Source organism: Ciconia boyciana, chromosome 9 (assembly GCF_034638445.1).
Source record: "Ciconia boyciana chromosome 9, ASM3463844v1, whole genome shotgun sequence".
Taxonomy (NCBI): Eukaryota; Metazoa; Chordata; class Aves; order Ciconiiformes; family Ciconiidae; genus Ciconia; species Ciconia boyciana.
The window spans coordinates 34,183,421-34,205,057 of NC_132942.1; the positions used below are offsets into that span (position 1 = coordinate 34,183,421).

Sequence of the window (21,637 nt, forward strand, 5' to 3'; positions counted from 1 at the left end):
TGTCCTATTGGAGACTCTGTTTCGGGAAACCTAGGGTTGAGCCAGAGGGGAGAGGAAGCGCCCGAGAGTGAGTGTGTGTGTGAGTGAGGAGTCAAAAAGGGGCACCCGTCAGCTCAGTGGAGCTGCCTGCTGCGAAGGGACTCTGGTCCTAGCAGTTAAAGTCTCAGGTCGTGTGTGTGCGACTCCCTGAATGGTGTGTGAATGCTCAGGCAGTGGCTTCTCCTTTAACAGGCATTTCCCAAAATTCTGCCAAAAAGAATGTTTGGAAGTTTGGGAGCAGAGATGTTCTCAAGTGCAAAGTCAGTCTTTTACTCAGTTATTTCAGAGTCCTGAAAATGCAAGAAATTGCAAGAAAATGCAAGAAAATGTATTCAGAATTTCTCTAACATAACTGCTTTCATCAACACGGCTTAGCAGAGCTCCAGATGATCAGCAAAAACTTGTCTGTATTCTTCCAGAATGAAGTACCTGTGGACATCCCACATGTGTGTATTTGCATCTTTTGGCCTGTGCAGTACGGAAGTATGGAAACTTATCCTGAAGTGTATTCATCTCTACACATCACAGAGGGTTAGCACTATACTTAGAGCGTTTCATGAAATTTGTTTTTGCTCCATATCTAAACCAAATCAAGACTCAGAATTATAAGACATCTGAAATGAATATTGTTTGTAGTCCTCTTAAACTGGATATCTCTGAAGTACATTTGTATAAATTTAGTAAGTAAAATGTATTTTCTAGTGGTTTAGATATTAAACAATTCCATTTGAATACACTAGATGGCAATATAGATGTGGGTATGACAAATAACCGCAATTTTACTAAAAAATCTTAGTCACCATATTAAGAAATCGTCAGTGGTCTGAGAAGACCTTTACAGACTATTATTCTGAATGATACAGTGTTTTCCACTTTGTAGAAGATAGATTTAAGTATATGGATATAAATCCATCATTTGTGATGGGTCTGTAATAAGGGTTTTACTTGAAAACAAAATCAGAATATGGTCGTAAAATTCAAACTCTGTAAATTCTACACCATGATAAATATGTCAGATATGAATACATTAAAAATTAAGTCTATCCAAATATATGTATCATCAGAATAACCAATATTTTTTTTTGCAATTTCTCCTAGACACATGTGATCAAGTATTCTATACCAATAATTACATTACTATATATTTCATATAAGGTAAGAAATTTTTTTTTGTAATGTTTTGGCATTTTTTAGTTGCATGAAATTTTCCTTTTCTCATAAAGGGATGTTTTATAAATAATTACATACAAGATTGGTAGCTGAATTTTAAAAATTGGGATAGACTACCTGAAGTGGAAGTACCTCTGTGAATATGAAATTGTAGGTAAAGGATCAGTTGGCCTCATTTGATCCAAAGTAGTTGTTCATAGATACAAATATTTGTCTGATTGTATGTGTAAGCTACCAAGTGTTATTTAAATGCATAATTTTATGGAAATGTAAGTTGTCTGTTTTGGTTTTAACTAAGTTGCAGATAAGATGCATATTGTTAAATTGTGTAATGTTTCATTGTAGGAGCAGAAATAATCATAATGTTCTATGTTGCTCTGCTTCCTCTCATATGTTTTAAAGTACAGAATTGTTAAACTAGTCAAGTACTTATGTCATCTTCAGTCTGTCCCAGAAACAAATTATTGTTATGGTCAAACATTTAAATGTAAACACATAAAACATATTTAAAATAATAACATGTACAAGATTATTAGTCTGTCAGTCTGTCCTAGCAGGGAGATTTAGAACATTAATTTAATGGGCATACCATTCTTTTAATCTGTATTTACAAAGACAAAAAATTCAGATTCCACTTTGATGGAAAAGTTATTTCTGCAATACTTAGTGTGAGGTGAGAGTATTTCTGTTAAATAATTACCTTCAGAGAAACTCAAGGGGAATTTCATTATTGAAGTTAAAAAGGCAGTAGTAAAGTGTAACAGTTAAGAAAGCTGCTAATAGGGTTCACTCTGGAAGTCTGTTCCCCCCTTTAAAACAGTGAAATGAAAAGTCAAGAAAGACTGTAACAGTTTGTTTAGTAAAGTTACACTGATGTATTCCACTTAAATTTTCTTATTATTCTGCTAGAGGACTTTTTAGGATTTTTTTTTTCCATTGGTATGGTGGTTAGGGAAGTCATTTACCATTTTCATCATCTCTGAAAGTGATAGAAATAATGCCATTTCTTTTGATGTGGCTGATGCCAAGAGCATGACATTCTAATAGATAGTCTAATGTGACAGATGACCTAGGAATAATTTTCCTCCCACTCTTTCATGAGCAGATGTGAAGTTCCTAAATCCTGTCAGATTCAATTCTGAAGTCAACAGAAGTCACTGATTTTCATAGGCTTTAGATCAGCCATTAGTTGTGCTCAGTCTGCCTGAAAAGCATCATTTTTGTGTTTCTTCTAAATATAGAAAATAATTTTTATTGACATTAAAAATAATAATTTTTCAAAGTGCTCAGTGGGAATAAAGAAATATATCACCTCTCAGTATTTTTTTGTCTTAAGTCAGTTCTTGCAGTTCAGCTGCCAGAGGAGTGGATCTTTGTGTGTGTGTCTTTTTTGCAAAGCTGTAAGAGTTAGTGAGCCTGCAGGTAAGAAGCCTGCCTGACAGACAGATAAAACTTGTCACCAGATTCCCTGGCAATGGTCAGAATAAAAATTCTTAAGAAAGAGAGATCCAGAAAGTATCCATTGCTTCTGTAAGAATGTGTTTATATATTCTCTCTCTAAAACCTTTAGAAGCAAACCAACAATGCAAGTAGATTTTTATAACAGAGACTTACTTATCTTTCTCCTTTCCAGGTAAGAATTTATCTGTTCATGCACTGTGACTGCTCAGATTGCATGAGCAGCTTGCATATTCACCACAAAGTTAACTGGTTGTCATGGCTAGTTTTCCTGAACTAGTAGTAGGGCAATTTTGTATTTCATTACCTGTTATGGTTACGTCTGTCAGAAGAACTATTCTTTAGTGCCATTCCTCAAAATAGGAGTTTTATGGGATTATTAACCTAATCCTGAATAAGCTAATGAAAGCCTCTTTTGAGGCATGTGGTAACTACAGTCCCAAATACATCACTTGAACAATAATTTATTGAGATACGGGTGCAGCTACAATGCTAGCTATCTTTCAGATTTCAGGTACATATGTTTTGAGACCTATAAGACATCTATGTTTCTATTTACACAAGTTTTCTTAATTAGTATAGCGCAAACATCTTTTAGATAAAGTGAAAGTGCTGAAGCATTTCCATGCATACTTTAGCTGTGCTGCAGATAACACAACACGTATGTAATGCAGTACTAAATATTACTTATGTTTCACTTCATACTCTTTATAGGTAGGTTTCAGCTGTATCTGTGGCCATTGCATTAAACTTCTCAACAGAGTAATACCATCAATTTGTGTCTGTATGTCAGTCATTCCTAAAGAAATTGTTGGCACTTAAAATTAGTTCCTGAGCTTCAGCAAGTCTATAGTTTCTGGTTTGGCCAAATAATCTTGATTTTTCTTTGCTAGTATATTCATATAATTTCTCAAACTGCATTTTTATTTTCATCATGGCCAAGTCCTTTTGCTCCAAACATATACATTTATTGCAGCACATAGCGCAATATATACCAATGATCTGAGCAGTCTTTGGCTGTACTGAAGAGCTCCCTGTATGCACTGTATGTCTTTATCTTTTAAACCTAAAGTTTGCAAGCTTGACAGTCTGTAGAAGAAATGACAAACAAAAATGTCATGTTTATTTCTATTCGTAATATCTAATCCTGTTTCTCTAAAGGAGATTCTTAATTTTCTTTCTTAGGCCAACAGTAACTGTAAATAATGTAGTAGTATTTACTTTTCACTTACACTCAGAGGACAAAGAATTAATGCTTACACTTTTTGAATTCAAAATAAGTATCCTTGTATTTGAGAAGCACTGAACTCCCATAATCATCAGTGGACTGTTCAGCACCTTCAAGTTTGTGGCTAGCACAATTGTCTAACTCTGGACTTTCTAGTTAGAATGAAAAAGATAGGTTATTTGTGGGGAAAAGCTGTAAGCTTTTAAAAATCTCTGGGTTCTTATCACAGCCATTGAGTTAAAAATTGTCAAGTGTATACCCTCAGTATATATATTTGGGGATAGTAACTATTTATAAATCGAAGTACACTGAAAACCCAAAGCACACCAGACATTCAATAAGAAACTTAAGCATTGTTACACTGGATGAAATCCATGATCATGAGCCAGAGGGGTAACAAATGTGAACGAGAAAGCTGAAATCTTTCTACAATATTGGGAGTTGGGATAATGTTTTCACTCACAAAAGATGTAATTTTACTGCTGAAAGTTAAAATTGTCTCGCATCCACCAAGGAGCTAGGGTGGGGGAACAAACAACAACTTTAGTACCTAAATCTCCTAATAATTCAATTTATTTCTGTAGTCATGTCATCAAGTTCAGAGTTTATTATTTCATTTATTTTTGTAGATTCTAGGTCTTAGTGATATTTTTCGATGAGTAATTACATGCCTTACGAAAAACATTCCCCATTACCAGTTTAGATCATGCCACCTTTCTATTTTCTTGGCTGTCTTTTTGGTTTTAATGCAAGTCAGCAATAACATGTCATATTACCTTTTCCTATGCAAGTGTTTTCTTAAGCCTTTTGGAAATTTCAAGTCCTTAAGATTTTTCCAGTCCAGAACGATATCTCTGTGTTGCTAATTTAAGCCACTTGACAACAGGCTTCTTTTCCTGAAGACTTTGACCCCAGAGACCAGCATGTTACAAGCTGGAAACCTCTTTTACATACCACTCGTTATTCTGAACAGTTTGTTACATCCCCCATTACTTATCTCAAGAATCTGATATACTCCATTTGTTCTTTTTATCCATTCGTTGTGTCATGGTATACTTTTTCTCAATCTGACATAACTGATTTACAAGACAGAGTTGTTATATCGGTGTTATTGGTCCATATTTTCGTGTGCTTTACTTTTATTTACTTTGTCATTGTTATTCTGTTATATTTGGAACTGCTGAAGTTCCTCAGTTTTCTCTTGGCTTGACTAATTAAATGTAGTGTTACCTGAAAATTTTGCTACCTCACAAGTCTCTTTTTAAATTCACTAATAGCAAGCCCCACTATTGAAATTTTCCTCCAGTGAAAACTGCTTGTACTCACTCAAAAGTTGCAGTAGTATGACACTGTGACTTGAAAAACCTATATAGATTAGTTAATGCCACATAATAATCCCAGCATTCAGTAGATAGCACAGTGTCCTTAGATTCTCAGTGGTTTGCAGGGCAGGTTTGCAGCATGATCTAGAAGCAAAGCAGAGTCCATTTCCTTCTGTCTCCAGCCTGAAGGACTCCAAGCTCTCAAAATGTTTAGCTGTCCAGGGTAGTTTAGCAACAAAGAGAGGAAATTTTGATTCATTTTGAGACTCTACAGTCTCATTTCACAACTGCTTAATTTATCTACTAATCTCTCGAGAGGTCTTCTGAAGAGCAGAAATATGTTTATTATAATACTACTGTGTTTCCCAAAACTCTAAGCTTGTGATACTGCCATAGCTATTTTTAGATTTTTCTCAATCTACCAGTCAGTATTACTTTAACAAATGTATCAAGTAAACGGTTAAACTAGTAAGTATCTTAATTGGCCCAATTATATCTCCTGCTCCACAGTCCTCCTACATGATTACAGTTTTAATGAAATAATGCATATTTTTGCTAAGTAGCTCAGCAGCATCACATTCAAATTCCTTCTGAACTCTTGGATGAATATTATCTAAATTGGATGATTTATGGCTTTTTAGATTATCAAGCGGGTTTTCTTGCACTTTTTCCTGTGACATTTCACTTTGCAAGCCAGCAATCCTTATTATCTAAAGAAAGCAGGTTTGGAGTAGGTTTCACCACAACACCCTCTGTAGTAAAGAATGATGCAAAGCAATCAGTTAGTCGTTAGCATTGTCATTATCTTTCTTAATTGTTCCCTTTTGCCTTTGAATATTCACTAGCTTAAACAACAAGAAACCCTTAAATAAATCTTTGTTTTGTTAGCTTTTGGGGGGGGAGGGTTAAGCTTTTCAGAATCTATTTCAATCCTTATTTCTCTCCTCCAAATTTGATTTATGTATTCTTTGTCTTCAGTAAATTTTGAAATGTTTTTCCCTGATAGTCTATCGGATGTTGCTGTTCAGTCACACTTTTCTTTTTTCCTTCAGTGGTTCCCTTTTAATTCAAACTTCTGAAATGCTATTAATTGCATCCACAGCATGTCTAATGATTTTAACTTCTGATACAGATTTCCTACCTTTTTTTCAATTAGTTGTAAATTCCCTTTCCAAACTTAATGATAATTCCTGGGGCCTTTCCTTCCCCTGTAATCATAGGCATTATTTAATAGCTTGGCTGTTAAGTATCAAACTGTTACATGATGCCTCTTTATCTTGTTCCTTTTCTTAAAGCTTGGTCTGTCAAGAAATAACTTAAAACATTAACATTCATCTTATAGTCCAGAGAACTGAAATGATTTGCTTGTAAAGTAGATACAATCTTTACAATCACAGTCACATTTGGTGGCAATCGATTTCCCATCGATTTTAAAATACAAACTGATCTTAACAAATAGAGTTCTGGAAACCTCCAGTGAGACGTGCATCTGAGAAAAGCTGTTCTTCTCAGGCTCACCACAATGGGTTATTCTGTTCCTTCTGGTCACCTAGCAGGAGCTGCAGATCTCAAACTCTGAAACTGTGTATTCATACTGCAATGACAGCCACCTGTCCTTCATAAGAAGGGTAGATATGCTTATGTCTTGCAACTTATCCATGAGCTGGACAAGATCAGTTACTAGCTAAAAGGAAATAATGTTTCAACATCCAGAACTTGTTTTGTTAATTCTGTCTTCAGTTCGTTTTATTTTGTTTTCATTATAGTTCTGGCCAGGAATAATGGATGAACTGTCAGAGCTGAGAGAATTCTATGACCCAGACACTGTGGAGCTGATGAACTGGATTAAGTAAGAGGATTTTTTCTCTATTTAAGTTAAATGCTATTTGTGTAGATCTAATGTTCTTAGTTATAGTGTTCTCCTTATTTGTCACAGCTCATCAGTAAACTCTGGTGACCCATGGAGATAGTTAAGGATGAATGGGCTATCAAGAGGTTAGCATATTAATGGCTGTGGAGAACAGCTATATGCAAAGTCCCCCAGACTGCTCTGCTCTGGTTCAGTATCATGCTGCTGGAATATGCGTCAGGGAACCAGTTGAGTCCATTTGCTCCCATAAGCACACGTAGTTTTCCTAGACGAAAGAGGTCAGTTTGGAGGTGTCAGGCTTCGTCCATCATATTATAGCTATCTCTTTACATTAATAGCTCTTCGCAGTGAAATAATTTTATTTTTATTTTTCCCCCAACCCGGTGTCCTTCTCTTTTCAACTTTATAATTTTAAAAAGCTTGGATGTACAGTTGTAGGGCTGGAAAATCTGTACTCTACAGTCTGTTTCTTGAACTTTAGAATAATCTAAATTGTTTATACTTATTAGATTAATCCCAATATGTGTTCTAACCTGTAAACAAAATATTTGTAATTGAACTTGAACTTGCCACGGGTAAGCATAGGTGCAAGTGTGAGTTAATCATTTCAACCCCACCTCATCACTTCTGCTTTCTCACAGAGCATAGGAAGGTATTTTATAGGTGGAAACAGTTTGGAATACTGCATGTAGAAGATCCTGAGAAAAAGGCCCAGGTAGGATGTTCTCTGGAGGACTGTGAATGTAAGGGATATGATCTCTATTAACACACAGTAACCACAGAAAACTTTCAGGTTAAGTTCTGAACAGAGATATTCCTGGGACTTGTATTTATTTGGAACTCTGACAAAGATTTAAAAAAAAAAAATCAGTTTGATATCTGGGGGAAAACATTCTGAAAGTAAATCTGAATTTACTATGTTTAGCATTGAACTATTTGAAGTATTTCCTTGGAGCCCCATCTTGTGTTTTCATACGCAATGAACTTCAGTGAAACCAGTCGCCCAGCCTATTCTACCCATAGCAACATATTTACACTCCATAATGTTGTATTTCTCTAATCCATAAACTAGAAGGAGTAATTTAGAAGTAAAATATATTACAAGCCTTCACTGACTTATTTTGAAAGCGGGCCATGTTTTTTTCCATCATTTAGAATCTTTACACCCATATTGACACGTTTTTGTGACTAATGTTTACCAGCCAGTTCCATTTAGCACTACTGTTTTATTAAAAGATGGTAAATGTCTGATAGTTCAGGTCTCCTGTGTACAATATCTGGAGTTATATATAGATTTATACATAAAATATGCATGTGGAATTATTCCCAGCCATGAACTGGATTTGACTGGGTCCGATGAGAATAATTTTTCATATGTTCTCAGTGCTGAGAATGCTAAACTGGTGTTTGTCCTCTTTTCATTTTAAGTCATGACAGACAATTACAGAGGGAAATTTTCTACTTAGAATTTATTGTGTTTAGAAATATTATTTATGTAAAGAAGAGTTAATTATGCTTTAAATACAAGTCAACAAAATTTATGGTAAGTTTCTCAAAGTGGGACAGATTTTCTTAAGTTTTGATGTGCAAGAAAAATATTTTACTATACTAATACTTGACAGTTCTGCTGTAGCTAATGATCTGTCAAGGTTGGTGTCAGGAACTAATCACTCATTATTAAAACTCAGTATGAGAAGCTCTAATTTGTCATGTATAGCAGTGAATTAGGAATAACTCATCTGTCTTGCAATCTCTCCACAACAAGAAAACCCTTCTATCTGCTTAGATCTAAATGCATATTAACTTGTCCAAATATACAATCTGAATAATAGCCAACTATTAGTCTGTCCACTGTGAAGTGTCTGCAGATGTATTTTTTACTCTTCCCCTTACTAAAATTACCATAGCATTTTCAGGAAGATATACTGGTTTATATCTTTACAATAAAGTTACTGCATAGTATTGGACTGCATCTATTGCAGAGTGCAATTTTTTACATAATGATCTTGCATATCCCAGTCTCTTGCTTTTTCCTACCCAACACCTCATTTTCTTAGCTTTTTTTTTAAAAAAAGTCAAGAAGGTCCTGCCAATGACCCAGGGATAGTTCACAGCTGTGTTCCCAGATGGAAGGTATATTAAAATTCTTAGTTTTAGTCTTTCTCCCTAAGACAACAGGAACAACATGCTCATTTGTGAGATGGGGAAGAATATCAATAGAATGAGCAAATCAATAGCGTGAACTTCCCTACTCTGTTTACTTCTGGTAAGTGTTTAAGAAGCAATGTCTTCTGCCTTTAAAGGGGAAACTTGTCTAGAATTGTGGAATATTTCATAAGCAGTTACCAAAAAATGATAGAAAAGCTTCTTAGAAATCTCAGACAACAGCCAAAACAGTGGAAAAGTTAACTGAGACTGAAATTTGGCAGAGCATAGTTGTATGTCAACTGTATTTCACAGAATCACAGAATCATATAGGTTGGAAAAGACCTTTAAGATCATCGAGTCCAACCATAAACCTAACACTACCAAGACCACCACTACACCATATCCCTAAGCACCTCATCCAAATGTCTTTTAAATACCTCCAGGGATGGTGACTCAACCACTTCCCTGGGCAGCCTGTTCCAATGCTTGATAACCCTTTCAGTTAAGTAAAATTTCCTAATATCCAGTCTAAACCTCCCCTGGCGCAACTTGAGGCCATTTCCTCTCGTCCTGTGGCTTGTTACCTGGGAGGAGAGACCAACCCCCACCTCTCCACAACCTCCTTTCAGGTAGTTGTAGAGAGTGATAAGGTCTCCCCTCAGCCTCCTTTTCTCCAGGCTAAACAACCCCAGTTCCCTCAGCCGCTCCTCATAAGACTTCTGCTCTAGACCCTTCACCAGCTTCGTTGCCCTTCTCTGGACACGCTCCAGCACCTCAATGTCCCTCTTGTAGTGAGGGGCCCAAAACTGAGCACAGTATTCAAGGTGCAGCCTCACCAGTGTTGAGTACAGGGGCACGATCACTTTCCTACTCCTGCTGGCCACGCTATTTTTGATACAAGCCAGGATGCCATTGGCTTTCTTGGCCACCTGAGCACACTGCTGGCTCATATTCAGCCAGCTGTCAACCAACACCCCCAGGTCCTTTTCCACCGGGCAGCTTTCCAGCCACTCTTCCCCAAGCCTGTAGCATTGCATGGGGTTGTTGTGGCCCAAGTGCAGGACCTTGCACTTGGCCTTGTTGAACCCCATACAATTGACCTCAGCCCATCGATCCAGCCTGTCCAGGTCCCTCTGCAGAGCCTTCCTCCCCTCAAGCAGATCAACACTCCTGCACAACTTGGTGTCATCTGCAAAGTTACTGAGGGTGCACTTGATCCCTTTGTCCAGATCATTGATAAAGGTATTAAACAGGACTGGCCCCAACACAGAGCCCTGGGGAACACCGCTTGTGACCGGCCGCCAACTGGAGTAAACTCCATTCACCACCACTAGCCATCTAGCCAGTTCTTAACCCAGCGAAGAGTACACCCGTCCAAGCCATGAGCAGCCAGTTGCTCCAGGAGAATGCTGTGGGAAACCGTGTGAAAGGCTTTACTGAAGTCTAGATAGACAACAGCCACAGCCTTTCCCTCATCTGCTAGGCAGGCCACCTTGTCGTAGAAGGAGATCAGGTTGGTCAAGCAGGACCTGCCTTTCCTGAACCCATGCTGGCTGGGCTTGATCCCTTGGTTATCCTCTACATGCCATGTGATGGCACTCAGGATGATCTGCTCCATCAGCTTCCCCGGTACCGAGGTCAGGCTGACAGGCCTGTAGTTCCCTGGGTCCTCCTTCCGGCCCTTCTTGAAGGTTCTGAAGGAACCTGATTTGAATCAGGTTTGGGGCACAAGCAGGCAAATTTTTATATTAGTGGAAACCCCACAAATTTTCAGAAAAGCTCCTGAGGTTACAAAAATGGAATACCTATGTTTCAATGGTGGTTCTTTCATTTAGTAATTTATATTAATGGCTCTATATTTTAATTTCAAGCCAGCTATAAATTTTAACTCTTCACTCTTACGTGCCTGATTTTCAAGGGTAATCACACTGAAATCAACACATATTTAAACTTTAAAGGCAATATCACACTTTTTTTCTTTTTTAATAATTGTTCTTAAATTCTTGGGCTTATCCTTTGTCATTGACTGATTTGTCAGTAAAATTCAGGCATGAACTTGATAGCCCCTGAGAACTAGGTGTATACCAACTGTGTAGGTGCACTCCTTTATGTGAACAAAGCATGCATAAAATTGAGGCTGAGACTAACAAAAATGCATCTTACTGCTCTTTCTTTGTGGCTGTTGTTTTCCATTTTTGCAATTTTCAGTCTTTCCAAACCAGAGGGAAAAAAAAAGAACCATGACAGTTTGACTGAATATGCTTTACTGCCTATCATTCGCAGCTAAACCCTTAATATCTTAATATAGTGTTCTGCAAATAAAAAGACTTTCTTTTAAAGAAAAAAGAAATCTAACATGGCATATTTGAGAACCCCTTTTCAGAATCTCCTTTTCTCAAACCCCTTTGCTTTGTAGATTCGTCTTGCACACAGGCGCTAGTAAAGGAATAATCTGAGATTTGTCAGATTTTATGGCTTTGAAAGCCAACTACAGAGTCCAACTCTGGAGGACTTTCAATAGAAATAGCCATTTTATTTCTAATAATGTAACCTATAATTGCAACATTGGCCATTTCTGTAGGGCTTCCTTAGAATTACTACCACTTTTAGAGTCTGTGCAAGTTAGGCGTAGACCTGTAGTTCCTGTAAAACCCTTTTATTTTTAACGAGTTGTTCTTTAGTGTTTACATAATTCTCTAGATTCTTAAGTGTAGGTAAAGAAAAGCTTCATACGATATGTTATAGTGCTTAGTTTACCCATTAGTTCAGCTGTAATTAACTTGTTGAAAGCTTAGAGCTTCAAAAATAAATGAGATTATTTGTTCAAAATGCCATCAGGTCTGCTTGGAATGACATTTAAATTATATAATGTAAATCAGTTTGACCTGTAAGTCCTTGTCATTATTTAGTGACATTTCGTACAGAATAAATTGTTTGCAGGTTGGGCAGTGTGGTATGGAGCTTGGCAGAAAGCTATAAAAACAAATTATCCTTTCATTTTATACATCATTTGTTCAGACATTTGTAAAAATTGCTTCGTTTTTCTATAATAGAGAAGTGTCATTCAGTGGTTTGAAGCACATTAGCTGCCTTGGATACAGACCACAGCAGTTAATGTCTGACTCAGGCAGGAGTATTGGAGAAAGATGCTTGCATGAAATGTAGAAATCATCCTGTACCTGAAAAATATTATTTAATTGTCACATCTCCCTCTAGTGGCAGTTTCAGAAGATAAACTCTCAGTAACAGCCACCAGCTGAAGTTCTTTAAGATGTAGTTAAGGAAGGCAGACATTGCATGAAGCTCAGCATTACCTCCCAGCTTCCAAGTGTCTGTCCACAGCAGTGAATTCCAGTGCCAGGTTTGTGTTCTTGGCATTGCCAGTAAAGCATGGGAAAAGAGTGCCTCCAATAGCTCTGGTAGTAGCACATGTTGGTCTGGGAACCATCTGAGCTGGCCCCAGTAAAATATGGACAGTGATATGTCTCAAGGCATATAATTTTCTAGGACTTCAAACATGTAAATCTGAGTCTCAGGGAAACATGTGCCTTCACCTGGAATACCTGATTTTGAACTCCATCCAGGACCAAGGCACGTAAGCCAGTTTTTTGACAAGCAAGCGAGGGTCACTGGATTGCTTTTAAGGTATAGGAAGAGGAGGTGCTGGCAAAACTCTTAATACCTGATAAATAAAGAATGCACTCAGCTATATTTTACCTCTTGTGGGCAAGAGTGAATGCTTTTAGAAAGGGGAGGAATTGAATCCTGCATCTTCTACACTTTTGAGAAGCATTTTTAGCAGTAAGCTATGGAAAAAGGGCACTATCACCATTTCCTCTAGCTTTCTTTTGTAAGAAAAGAGGCTGCAGGCTGTTTCTTGGGAATTTGTTGTTGTTGTTGTTTTCTTGTGGTTTTGCCTTTGGTACTTGTTGTGGGGGTTTTTTAAGAAAGTTTGATTCTGCAAGTTTGCATTATATTGCGCTCTTTAGGAATCAGAGGTGCAGGATTGCCTTGATAAGGCCAAGTCGGGAGGCAAGTACTGCAGAGCATTATAAAATTTGAACTAATCTTGAACAAACACAGAAGAACTAATCTTGAACTTTTCACACTAGAAGTTTCCTGGCCCAGGCATAAACACAGAAACATGTTGAAGGTGCTTTGAGAATCATCATTTTCATTGAGGTGTCTAAGCTCTACCAAGTCCCTCTGTGAATCTAGTCCACGTTCTTTTCAGCTTAGTCTAAAGAATTGTGCTTTCCTGCAGATTCGGGGATGAGTCCTAGCCGACAGCCTGTCAGGGCCATTACATTTGCATAATATTAAATTCTAAGACAAATTCATTTATTTTAATGAAACATTTACTACATGACACTTGTGGCTTTGAATATTTTAAGTAAAAAAGAAATTTTTAAAAGAGATTAAATATTTTCAGGCTTTAAAATGAAACTGGTTCTATAAACTGCTGAAAAACTAGTCTATCAGTAAAGTTAAACTGGCCTATTAAAAATTCTATCTCTGTCCTTCCTAGATGAGATTAATGTACCAGTGCAAGAATTTTTAGGAAGGGTTTGTAATTATTAATTCATTTGCTAAGCATAATCTCTTGGAAGGCAATAGTAAAATTTAATACTTGTCTCTTAACATTTTCAAGCTGCTCATGGAGCTTAAAGAAGACTGAATTCATAGCTGCAGTTTCAAAAGGCTCCCAAAAGTGCACCCCAAAGTGTCACAGTTATTTGACTACTATAGGTGCCATGTGTGCATGTATGTGGATGTTAGGCAACTATTCACATTCCTTTCTAATTTCATTTTACATTATGCAATGTATGCTTCTTTCTGTTGTTTAGTCTTCATAGAACTTTTCATGGTTATATGCCTACTAAGAGCTAGAAAACACTTAAGCATACTATGACCATTTTTAATTAGCCTAATTACAGTAGTCTCTGTTGCCTGGCATTTTTACTTTATCTTTTTGCTATGCCCTTCTGTTGTTTCTTTACATATATTTTAGATTGTAAATTTGTTGGGGGGAAGGTGAGCAAAAAATCATTTTTTCATTATGGGTATTTAAACAATCCTGAGATACCAAGACTGTTATTTAGATAGCAATTCTAGACATTGGCTTCAAATTTCGGATGAGATCACAGTACCAATAATTGACAGCATTTCTATCTGGCATCTTCTGCATCCCCCCCTGGCTTTTTGCGACTGGGGTAGCTTTTTTCATAATTTCTCTCCCACAGTTGTTATAACAGGAGGATTAATGTCTCACATAACAAAGTTTTCATTCCAAATGAATGGTGAATGCCAGGACAGTGGCAAAAAGTTTTAGCATTCAGATTAAATAATCCATTTTATATAGAATGCCTTATATATCAGACACAAATCTAAGTCACAATAAGTTTCTTGAAATATTAAAAGAATTAGGATATAGAAATTTATAAATATTCTTCAGAGGCTATATGAACCCAAGAAATATATGAAGTACGGAAGTAGTTTGAAATTTTCAGGATCATGTTTTCCCTAAATTTCCTCATAGTGCATAGTAAATTTTTTATTTGCAGTTAGAGAGTATTATCATGATTCATCCGCTTCATATTTGAAGAAAACACAGTTGCTTGACCAGTTTGCTCCCTGAATAGAGGAGAGGCAGAAAAATATTTTTTCAGTCTTTTTTTCCTTCTGATCTGTAACAAGGAATGCACAGATGCCCCTACAGAGACTTCTCAGACTTATCAACATTTGTTTAGGTCAAACACTCCAAACACAGCAGTGTTTGCTGGGAGCATGCAGCTATTAGCAGGAGTCAAACTGTGCACTGGACGGACCTTAACTAATCATCCCCATTATGAGGATAAGAATCTGAGAGAGAGAACAAAACAGGTAAGAGTATTCTGATTGTTTAAGCTAATTCTTACCCATAGCAGTGGCTCCATTCCAGAAAACACATGCAATCTCTAATGGCACATTGCAAATGACCTCACGTGCTTTACTCATTGAACTAACTTATTTTCTGATACAGTTCCAGAATTTAACCTCTTCTGTGAAACTTGTAGTACTTTGGGCATCTGCTAACTCAATTCTGGCAGCTGGTGTATGAATAACTGTACCTAGGTACTCAAGCTAGTTCTGAGTGAACTGGTTTGGGTGCTGTTGGCATTAATAGATTCTGCTGCCCAGCTGGGCCATTAAACCCACATGGAGCATTTCCTGATTTGCCTGATACTCCCTTCAGTTCCCAGACTAGCACATAACATTTTATATAGAAACCACCTTGAGAAACTCCACACAAAGCTGGGGAGATTGTTTTAAACTATCCTTTCCTATAATTTAGACATTCTGAAAGTTTTACAGGCATCTACCAAGGCCTTTCTGCAGACAGCAGCACCATCCAGTGTTTTTGTAGTCAGCAGGAGTACTACTGTGCATCATAGTAGCCATAACACAGAAACTCTTAAGTGGCTACCGAATAAAGCTTTTTTTTTTTTTAAAATATTTAATTCAAATCACATGGATTATCAATTTCAGTTCTTTCTCAGGTTCAAGATAAAGGAATCATGAAAGAGCAAACAAAGAAATAGTGGTAATGTAATGTGTCTTACAGCTTCGTTTTCTTCTATAGATTTATCAGATCTATGCCAAGAGATCTCCTGAAGATGTTTACAGAATACTGCGATCCTTTGGCACAGACTATGTGATCCTAGAAGACAGCATTTGTTACGAAAGAAGACACAGTAGAGGCTGTCGGTTACGTGACTTACTTGATATAGCTAATGGCCATGTAAGTATTATATACAGGATTTATAAAGAAAATACATTTTGCTTAACTTCTTTCTGAAATGCAGTTATGACTTGAAGTAGCTTGGGTTATTTCCACTTCATCATGAGTGTGGGAAGTAAAATTTCTTGGAGCTTTGAGACATTCTCAAAATCACCAAATTGAACACTGCTTGCTTTTAGTGATATTTGATAATAAACAGAGGAGGAACTAAGCCTGGGCAAAGTAAGTAATCACTTCCTGATGAGCTTCAGGTTAGCAGTACACAAATAGTGTTCCCTTTCAGAGTGTAAATCACTTCATAGCTTCAGTTCCCTCAGGACCAGTGGACAGTTATATTACTCCATTGTGTCAGGGGAGTTTTCAAGCATTTCTGGGGTTAACATGGAACCACAGCAGACTGCATAACGCAAAGCAGATACGTACCTCTGACAAATCAGCTTTATCCATAATAGAGACAATGATACTAAAATCTTACTGTTTTAACCTGCCGCTTCTTTCATACAGTCACTGTTAACAAATCTGGCCAGCGTGATCCTCTGAATGTATTGTTGAGGTTGTTTTTAGTTTCTTGTTATTGCCTGTAACTGTGAATTGGCTAAAGATATTTCACAAATCTGTTCAATTTCATTACAGATCATGGATGGTTTGGGAGAGAATGAACCCGATTTGAAACCTTCGTTGTATCCTCGCTTCTGTGAGGAAATTAAAAAAAACCTGCCTTCTTATACCATACACTTCACTAGAGTGTTCCAAAACAAAACATTCCATGTTTACAAACTTGCTAAACATAAATAACATTTCCAACCATGGCTTCAAGTTTAGTATTTTAATGCTAGGATCCACATTAGAAAATGCAGAAGTTTACAAACATGTTATATTTGTAAGACATTTTACATTGATGGTTTCTTGTTTAATTACCATGATTCGTATTTTTTTAGACAGTTTAGTTTTGATAACATTCTTGATGTTGCCAAAATTTTCATAGATTCATAAATAAGTGCTAGCAGGGACCATTTTGATTATAAAGTCTGACCTTCTGAATACCTGAATAGGGTATAATTGCTTTCCAGTTTTAACTGATTGAAAGACACACAAAATGAGCAGCCTGCGTGAGCACTGCAGAAGAGCTAGCCTATGAACTTCTCCTCAGTAGTTTGGATTTTTACTATAAAATGATAGAAATTCAATGGAAGCAGGCCATGCTCCTCCTATACTGAGTGTGCATTATCTTTGTGAATCCTTAAAATAGTCACAAAGATTAGGTTTTGTCTTACAGTCTGACCCTCTGACAGATCCTTGTGCTCTTTCAGTGCCTCTTTTGAATTCTTTGGGAATGTATGTGGATATGAGTTTCCAAGCTTGTGAGTGTGAGTGCAGAAGCAGTGAGTGCAGAATCAGCAAACAAGTTTGAAGAGTAAAACTTTTATCATTGTCCAGCATTTTTAGTGATACAGAAACATACTGTTTTATAATGTTAAGCATTTAATGATGGAGTGTTTTGTATTTCTAATGAGAATAAAGGTTGAAGCATGCTTGATACATGTTGCATGTTTGTATCCTCGTAAAATGCTCAGAACAAACAAAAAACCAAATTTCTCAGCTTGGATTCTTAAATACACTGTTTTCTGTATTTGCTTTCTGAACTACAGGGATCCTTTTTCTCCCCATGTGAATGCCAGGAGTAGGATACCAAAACTGAACACTGCCACCCTTACAAAAGAAAAATTCACCTCTAAAATCAGCAGGAAACTTAGGTATTTAAAATATGTTCAGGTACTAGAGCTTTGCTTTACATTATTTCAGACACAAAGCTATATATTTTAGCACAAAATCATTGTTTCCTTGCTCTTTATCCTAAAAAATAGACTACAGTTATTTTAAATTGCCTTGGAAGATTAAGTGAAGACAGGCCTCAATCCTGAGAATTTTGTGATTTGTTTGTACACTTTGTCTTTTTACCGGCTAGAACTTTGTGAATTGTATTGACTTTCTAAATGCTATGTAGGTAACACATGACTTTTGCTGTGTTTTAGCGCTGCTTTGGTTTTATATTGAAATTAGAGATTAAGTCTGATTGAAAGTCTAATGGTACTCTCCAACTTTAATTAGACATCCACTAGGATCATTTGTTTCTTATGAAAAACAGAATTGTAATAATCAAGTGCCTCTAGGCCAATGTTGAATTAACATTTGAACACATATAAGAGTGTTTGTGGCCTGTGCAAATAACTCAGTTATAATAATTACCACTGCAATTAATTTCTAATGATGGGAAACTTAAAGTGCTACTGATAGCAAACTCCACATTTAATTTAATCAAGATGTGTAATGAGATTAGCTTTCACAACTGAGCTGTGTTCCAATTCCAAATGATTTAAATGTTTTCCCTTTTTAGTTGTACTAAGGTAAATTACTGAAGAGATGATGTCACATGCTCAAACAATTTTATATTCAGTAAATACTCATTAAACAATGTTCAACATCTTTCTGCACTTTCATGCTAACACAAAAGGAAAGTGTGCTTTAATCAGACTGTATTTAAATCAAACATTGACAGTAGCTAGGTTGTTAAACTGAGCAACTGAAACTCCTGAGTAATTTCTAGCCTGTATCCCTTAATGAGGTTGGAGACTGCTGCAGTTTAACATAATACAATAATAAAACATTTTAATCAGTATTAAAACTTTAATTAGGCCCGTAATGATGCATGCCTGTTCTTGCTGAAAGCATGGGTCAGTGAATTCCTCAGTGAGTGCCTTACAGTAATTGAAAACAAGCACACGTAAGGTAAAGTATGTCTAGGCTGTATTGTCTTATTTTAAAATGTGGTTGTATCTTTCTTTAAAGGTGCAGTAACTTTCCTCTGATTGAAATGAGAGATTCCAAGATCCAGTGGTACCCTATCATTTTCAGAATTTAATTGTAGGTGACAGCTGAGACTAAGAAGCCCTGACTGTAAGAGTAGTTATTTTTAAATAGACTTTTTTCAAAAACACAGTCTCTGATGTGGCCAAAGGAGAAGTTTAACCTTTTCATAGAAACTACCAAGTGCAAATTTTTTGTTTGGTTTTTGGTTTTTTTTCAAACAAAATGGACCCCAAGCTACCATAGGTCTTGGGAAAGCATAAAAACCAAGGGCTGTCATGATCCAGAACCACCACAGTAACATGTTCCTTCTTGCAACACAAACATCCGCCAAAGTAGCAGACCAGAAAGTTGAAGTATTAGATACAAAGTATTTTGGAGATTGCTTAGCTCTTGTAGTTCACAGTCTTTAAAGCCCAGGTAGCTTGTGACACTTTTAAACAATTCCAACAGTTCCTGTATCAGAAAGATTCAGTACTAAAGAGAAGGACGTGTTTCAGTGACTGTAATACAGCCTTCAGAAGACCAATCTCCTTAAAATAGTAGAATAGAAAATGCCAAGGAACAAAACCACTTACCAGCTCAGAGGAAAGCAATACACACATCAACAAGCACTTGGAGAGAGGGAGCAGCTGCTTCTCTGTCCCTGTTTTAAAGCCTTGCCCACCAGAGCAAAGCATGCCGGGGAAGGCTGGAGCAGCAGTGTGCAGTCAGTGCTGTCTGAGGTACGGGGCTGTGGGACTGGTGGTAACCAGGGCTGCGTCTCCTGTTCCTAGAGGTTGGGTGTGAGTCTGAGACTTCTAGGAGGTTGGTGGTGTTTTAGTTGTCTGATAATTATTTTCTCTACTTTCTGTGTCTTGCTGTGATCTACATTCACTACATTAAAAATGTGCAATTTTTTTTTTAATAACTTTACCTGTTCCTGAACTACATCATCCTGATGCACCTTATTTCCAAATGGTTGCTGTGGCATCACTGTTTCATTGTATTAAGTATGATCCACCCCCAGGAACAACCCTCATGGCAATGCATTTACCGACGTCTTACCACTAACTAGCCATGGGAATGGCACCACCACCATGACCTCTTGTGTACATTACCCGTTGTCTGCAAGGACTTTTAAGCTGCGCATTATCAGTGGAATTGTGGTGTGAATGACTTTTGTGATCACAGAGACAAAATGTTATCAAGTAGCCAGAATGTTTTTAGGGGAGAAAAGCCTTTGAGATCCATAAGTATATTTTCATTTCTTGTTTCACTGTTCTGCCGGTGAGGTCTAACATAGTTATTTTATAATATGTTGTTGTAAAGAGATGTAATGACTATTGTATACTAAATAAATTGTGTAATTTGAAAATCACTTTTTTGGTTGTTTTTATGTTGGGATGGATTGAGAAAGGTGCAGTTAGGGAATCAGCTTTGTTTCAGTCCGTATGGAGGAAAGCGAAGTATTTTTCAGCAGGAAGTTTTGACTTTTCTCAAGCTTGTTACATTGCATATGTCCCTGACTTTTTGAAGCATCTTTGTGTTTCAGCAGCTTCCTGGACTTCCTGTCTCTGTTACAAGTTAAAGGTGTATCAGCCGTGATTTTTGCCAGCCATCCCCCAATACACTGTAACTTTAGCAAGGTCAGTAGACTGAGGCAGTTACTCTGTTTAAGTAAATATAATTTGCTTTGAGCAATAGAGATCTGCTTATTTCCACATTGTAGCTCAAGCTTTAGTATTCTTACTTGATGAAAAGAAACATGCATTCTTTGGGAGAGAACAATTACATGTATCAAGTGCTTTGTTTGAATTAGGATGTCCTGATACAGGTAAGCTTTTAAAAGTCTAGGCATTCTTGTGGCAGGGAGAGGCGGGATGTGCAGAGCTATATGTATAACTGTCCAGCATGGCTTCTCATTTGTGGTGCCTGAGTGCAGTCACAGCTTCGCATGTGTAGTACTACTCTTAAAGTGAGTGTTTTGGCAGTTTTGTCACCAATGTTCATTAGGTACAGACAGGACTTAGCTATAAGCTTCATTTAATTAATGGAATGTTATTATAACATGGTATGCTTGTATAGAGGGGATTCTGAGTTCCAGAAAACTGGGTTTCTCAAAACCTCCTCATTCATCAACCGTTGCCAATAGCATGGTGCAAGCTATTTAAATCCCCAGGAAATGGCCATGGTTTTTATCATTTCTATTATTAAGAAAATGCTCAACTTTCCTCTACTCTCCTAATCCTGCTCCTTCTACAGCCACGGTTTTCCTTCTAAACCTGCTGGTACTAGCCAGTAGGTCAGGCCTAAGGACAATCAGCTTTCACATGGCTTGGCTACATGTTATGTACTTGGAATGTTATTTTAAAAGGGGGGAAAAAACCCACAAAGATTAATGTAGTTGACAGGCAGACAGATTAAATACTAATATCCACATGATTATTTAAATTTCAGACCTTTACAAATATTTTATACTAAATAAAATGTTCTTACTACATGTTTAAAGTCTGTAAGGAACGTGGAAGAAGATTAATAAAAGTACCAGATTACTGAAAATCCCACTACCTAGGGACCCAATGATTTTTTTTATTCAATTTTTTTTCTTCCCCCCCCCTCACCCATTGCAAAGCTTTCTGTTGCCAAGCCAGCTGTCCCTGTTCTTGAGCGATGTCGGTGCTATGCTGTGATAAGCATTTTTGTAGAGGTACTGAAATACTTGTATGTGTCTGTTTAAATGTGGACCAAGTGAAGATATGATATGATTTCAGAAA

The 21,637-nt window shown here is 37.0% G+C and overlaps 1 protein-coding gene across 6 annotated transcripts in view; it reads left to right on the forward strand.

Annotated features, from left to right (window-relative positions):
- DPY19L3 (dpy-19 like C-mannosyltransferase 3) overlaps nucleotides 1-20,219 on the forward strand; it is a 42,262-nt gene extending 22,043 nt beyond the window's left edge. For 5 of the 6 annotated variants that reach the window (XM_072872323.1, XM_072872322.1, XM_072872324.1 and 2 more), the window contains 6 exons: nucleotides 459-570; nucleotides 1,138-1,194; nucleotides 6,984-7,066; nucleotides 14,986-15,118; nucleotides 15,858-16,016; nucleotides 16,650-20,219. In XM_072872323.1, the coding sequence (XP_072728424.1) occupies nucleotides 459-570; nucleotides 1,138-1,194; nucleotides 6,984-7,066; nucleotides 14,986-15,118; nucleotides 15,858-16,016; nucleotides 16,650-16,811 (706 nt within the window). In that variant the 3' untranslated portion in view covers nucleotides 16,812-20,219. The remainder of the gene's footprint in view (nucleotides 1-458; nucleotides 571-1,137; nucleotides 1,195-6,983; nucleotides 7,067-14,985; nucleotides 15,119-15,857; nucleotides 16,017-16,649) is intronic. The other variant, XR_012044107.1, reaches the window with a different exon arrangement.
- Nucleotides 20,220-21,637: the final 1,418 nt, after the last annotated feature.